Source organism: Rhinopithecus bieti, unplaced genomic scaffold (genome assembly GCF_001698545.2).
Source record: "Rhinopithecus bieti isolate Rb0 unplaced genomic scaffold, ASM169854v2 scaffold_70550, whole genome shotgun sequence".
Classification (NCBI taxonomy): domain Eukaryota; kingdom Metazoa; phylum Chordata; class Mammalia; order Primates; family Cercopithecidae; genus Rhinopithecus; species Rhinopithecus bieti.
This window is the reverse complement of record NW_016826791.1, coordinates 358,872-363,915: the sequence shown is the minus strand read 5'-3', so window position 1 is coordinate 363,915 and position 5,044 is coordinate 358,872. Positions and strand designations below refer to the sequence as shown.

Below are 5,044 nucleotides of genomic sequence, written 5' to 3'. Positions count from 1 at the left end.
CCACCTGGCTCAGGCCTCCCAAAGTGCTGGGATTATAGGCTTGAGCCACGGCCACTGGCCAGGAGTGTTTATTTTATTTTATTTTATTTTATTTTATTTTATTTATTTATTTATTTTTGAGACTGAGTCTCGCTTTATTGCCCAGGCTGGAGTACAGTGGCGCAATCTTGGCTTATTGCAACCTCCACCTCCCAGGTTCAAGAGATTCTCGTGCCTCAGCCTCCCGAGTAGCTGGGATAACAGGCACCCACCATCACACCTGCCTAATGTGTTTATTTTTGAAAAAAAGAAACTGTATCTTTAGAGAAAATGTATACATGCATACTTTGCTACATGTTTGTTGATTGTTACATTTTGCATTTGTATAACAACACAGGCAAGTCATCTCTGCTCTCATAACCACATCTTTTGTGGAACATCAAGCCTAATCTGAGGTCTAGGCTTTCAGAAGCCTGGATTTGGAGGACCATGCCTGATCCAAATGGAGTCTCCAGAATCAAAAGTGGTCAAAATAATCATTCATGGTCCTCAGACCAAATAAGATCTTCTTAGAAACATTTCTCAGGCTGGGCACGGTGGCTCACAGATCGGGCACAGTGGCACACACCTGTAATCCCAGCACTTTGGGAGGCCGAGGCGGGCGGATCACCTGAGGTCGAGAGTTCGAGACCAGCCTGACTAAACATGGAGAAACCCCGTCTCTACTAAAAATACAAAATTAGCCAGGCGTGGTGGCGCATGGCTACTCAGTCCCCGCTACTCAGGAGGCTGAGGCAAGGGAATTGCTTGAACCCGGGAGGCAAAGGCTGCGGTGAGCCAATATCATGCCATTGTACTCCAGCCTGGGCAACAAGAGGGCAACTCCAAAACTCCATGTCCAAAAAAAAAAAAAAGGAAACATTTCTCTGAGCCAAGATAATGTTGAGGAGGAAATGATTACAGAATAGCATATATGTATCATAATCTTATGTAAAATGGTGTAAATCTATAATTATGTATGCATACAATATGTGCAAAGTAGTAATGTTCAAGTTGTAAACAATGGTTATCTCTGGACTAGGATTCCAAATGACCTTTCCTTTTCTTTTTTTTTTTTTTTTTTTGAGATGGAATCTCGCTCTGTCGCCCAGGCTGGAGTGCAGTGACCGGATCTTGGCTCACTGCAAGCTCCGCCTCCCGGGTTTACGACATTCTCCTGCCTCAGCCTCCCGAGTAGCTGGGACTACAGGTGCCCGCCACCTCGCCCGTCTAGTTTTTTTTTTTGTATTTTTTAGTAGAGACGGGGTTTCACCGTGTTAGCCAGGATGGTCTCGATCTCCTGACCTCGTGATCCGCCCGTCTCGGCCTCCCAAAGTGCTGGGATTACAGGCTTGAGCCACCGTGCCCGGCCTTCCTTTACTTTTTTTTTTTTTTCTTTTGGAGACAAGTCTCACTCTCACTCTGTTGCCCAGGCTGGAATGCAGTGGTGCAATCATGGCTCACTGAAGCCTCGACCTCCTGAGCTTAAGCAATCCTCCCCCCTCAGCCTCCCAAAGTGCAGGGATTACATGCATGAGCCACCACGTCCAGACTAAATACGTGTTAAACTAAATGATGAAGCATCATTACCCAAGTAGGCTCTATAGGAGGAAAGAGGAGAGGAGTGAGGAAAGGAGAGAGAATGAAAAAAAGAGACTTAAATTATAAGCATTGAAGTTTAGGATGGGAAGGCGATTGGCATTTAAACCTCAGGGCCCCATTAGGCTTCTACCTTCCTGACCACTGGGAGGCTGGCCGCTTTTCATCCCTCTGGGTTCACTTCTATTTGCCTGTGAGCTGTCAGCATCTTTCCCCCCACCGCCCTTACCTTGCCCTGCCTCTGCCAGGGAGGTGGAGATGAGTGGTGGCACAGTTATGCATGCTGTGCAGCCTCCCACACCTGCACCCTGAAGGACCAACAGATACCCTAAGAAACCTGATACACAAGCACAAACTGATAAGGCACCCAAAAAGGCAAAGGCAGACAGATAGCAAAACAAGGATAATATTACATAGTACTGCAAGTGAAAGTAACACCAAAACAAAACAAAACACAGACATCATCTCTCAGTTCCTTCTCAAAAAAAAAAAAAGGTCAGGCGTGGTGGTGGCTCACACCTGTAATCCCAGCACTTTTGAGGCCGAGGTGGGCAGACCACTTGAGGCCAGGAATTTGAGACCAGCCTGGCCAACCATGGCCAACATGGTGAAACCCCCCATCTCTACTAAAAATACAAAAAATTAACCAGGCGTGGTGGCTGGCGCCTGTAATCCCAGCTACTGGGAGGCTGAAGCAGAATTGCTTGAACCTGGGAGGCAGAGGTTGCAGTAAGCTGAGATCGTACCACTGCACTCCTAGGCAATAGAATGCGACTCTGTCTCAAAAAAAAAAAAAAAAAAAAAAATGGTGGGGTGGGTGTGGTGGTGGCTCACACCTGTAGTCCTAGCACTTTGGGAGGTCAAGGTGGAAGGCTCTCTTGAGGCTAGGAGTTCAAGACCTGCCTGGACAACATACAGAAACCCTGTCTCTACAAAAAATACAAAAACTAGCTAGATGTGGTGGTGTGCGCCTGTAGTCCCAGGTACCTGGGAGGCTGAGCAGGAGAACTGCTTGAGACCAGGGAGTTGGGCCTGCAGTGAACCATGGTCATGCCACTGCACTCTAGACAGGGTGAAGTGGGTAGTTTTTCACTTGATCTCCTCCTCATTGTCTCTAACATTTAAACTAGTCTCAGACCTGGTGCAGAGGTGCACATACCTCCATTGCTGGACAAGGCCTGACTTCTGCCTGCTGGTAGGGCCTCCTCAGTTCTAACCAGCCTTCCGTGACCTCATTCTCTACCCTGGTTCCATTTTCCACTTTGTGACTTCATCAGTTAAAGATCCCATTTCAGTCACCAAGGTTGAGAGGCCCCAAGAGCCCAGTTCCTTTACAGAATCAATCCTGGGGTGGCTTTGGGACTAGGCTCTTTGGAGCTCATCCTTGGACCCACAGTGGATCGCCGGTCCATGCTGACGTCTTCAGATACCAATCAATGGGCATTTGGCTCCTTGCTTCCACTGACCTCTTGAGTACTTTCAACGATCGGTGTCAAGGGTGCCCCTGCTGCTCTTTCTAGAGCATCTCTGCAACTCACGGTGGCCTCTCCTCTCTCTGCGGGCCATGGACAGCACAGTCCCTTCAGCCCTGGAGCTGCCCCAGCGGCTGGCACTGCACCCAAGGGAGAGCCCGAGGAGTCCGGAAGAGGAGGAGCCCCACCTGCTGAGCAGCTTGGCTGCAGTCCAGACCCTGGCCAATGTCATCCGGCCTTGCTATGGCCCCCATGGCCGGCAGAAGTTCCTGGTGACCATGAAAGGAGAAACAGTGTGCACGGGGTGTGCTGCTGCCATCCTCAGGGCCCTGGAGCTGGAGCACCCAGCGGCATGGCTCCTCCGGGAAGCAGCCCAAACCCAGGCAGAGAATAGTGGGGACGGCACAGCCTTCGTGGTTCTGCTGACAGAAGCCTTGCTGGAACAGGCAGAGCAGCTGCTGAAGGCCGGCCTGCCTCGCCCACAGCTCCGGGAGGCCTACGCCACAGCCACGGCAGAGGTCCTGGCCACACTGCCCTCCCTGGCTATCCAATCTCTGGGGCCTTTGGAAGATCCGTCCTGGGCTCTCTATTCTGTGATGAATACCCACACCCTGTCCTCCACGGACCACTTGAGCAAGCTGGTGGCCCATGCCTGCTGGGCTATCAAGGAGCTAGACGGCAGCTTCAAGCCTGAGCGTGTTGGGGTGTGCACACTGCACGGGGGGACACTGGAGGATTCCTGCCTCCTCCCGGGGTTAGCCATGTCTGGGAAGCTCTGTGGGCAAATGGCCGCAGTGTTAAGTGGTGCCAGGGTGGCTCTCTTTGCTTGCCCCTTTGGTCCTGCCCATCCAAATTCACCAGCAACGGCCTATCTTTCTAGTCCTGCTGATCTAGCTCAATTTAGTAAAGGAAGTGACCAATTACTAGAAAAGCAAGTAGGCCAGCTGGCAGCCGCGGGAATTAATGTGGCAGTGGTGTTGGGGGAGGTCAACGAGGAGACCCTCACGCTGGCAGACAAGTATGGCATCGTGGTGATCCAAGCTAGGTCTCGGACAGAGATCATTTACCTGAGTGAGGTGCTGGACACACCTCTGCTGCCTCGTCTGCTCCCTCCCCAGAGGCCAGGCAGGTGCCAGAGGGTTTACAGGCAGGAGCTGGGAGATGGTTTGGCTGTGGTATTTGAATGGGAATGTACAGGCACACCTGCCCTCACCGTGGTCCTCAGGGGAGCCACCACCCAGGGGCTGCGGAGTGCAGAGCAGGCCGTCTACCACGGCATTGATGCCTATTTCCAGCTATGTCAAGATCCCAGACTGATTCCAGGAGCTGGGGCCACAGAAATGGCTTTGGCAAAAATGCTCTCTGATAAAGGAAGCAGATTGGAAGGGCCCAATGGGCTTGCATTCCTTGCATTTGCCCGGGCCCTGAAGTATCTCCCTAAAACCTTGGCAGAGAATGCAGGCTTAGCTGTCTCAGACGTGGTGGCAGAAATGAGTGGAGTGCACCAAGGTGGGAACCTCCTAATGGGTGTGGGAGCTGAAGGGATAATAAATGTGGCCCAGGAAGGGGTGTGGGACACCCTAATAGTCAAAGCCCAAGGATTTCGAGCAGTGACTGAGGTGGTGCTGCAGCTCGTGACTGTAGATAAAATCGTAGTGGCCAAGAAAAGTCCCACACATCAGCAGATCTGGAATCCTGACTCTACGAAGACAAAGAAACGCCCACCTCCTGTGGAAAACAAAAAAATCCTTGGAATGAATAAGTAGTGATACCCTCAATAAAACAGGGATTGCCAAGAAGGGAACAATCACCCCAAAAGTGAATGTTTGCCTTTATTCCGTGTTTGGTACTTGATTCAGTTTCTTTAAATAAAAACATGAAGGAGCATAAAAGTTCTTTTCATGCACTTAGTTCCTTTCCAGTTCTCGACTTTTTTTTTTTTTTTTTTTTTTTTT

At 50.5% G+C, this 5,044-nt stretch overlaps 1 protein-coding gene across 1 annotated transcript; it reads left to right on the top strand.

Annotated features, from left to right (window-relative positions):
* The first annotated feature begins 2,887 nt into the window (after positions 1 to 2,887).
* CCT8L2 (chaperonin containing TCP1 subunit 8 like 2) lies at positions 2,888 to 4,973 on the top strand. The gene has a single exon (XM_017863628.1). The coding sequence runs from the start codon at positions 3,182 to 3,184 to the stop codon at positions 4,853 to 4,855; it is 1,674 nt and encodes a 557-aa protein (XP_017719117.1). The 5' UTR covers positions 2,888 to 3,181; the 3' UTR covers positions 4,856 to 4,973.
* Positions 4,974 to 5,044: the final 71 nt, after the last annotated feature.

Coding starts and splice junctions, on each gene's coding strand:
- CCT8L2 (XM_017863628.1), top strand. CDS start 3,182: ATGGACAGCACAGTCCCTTCAGCCCTGGAGCTGCCCCAGCGGCTGGCA.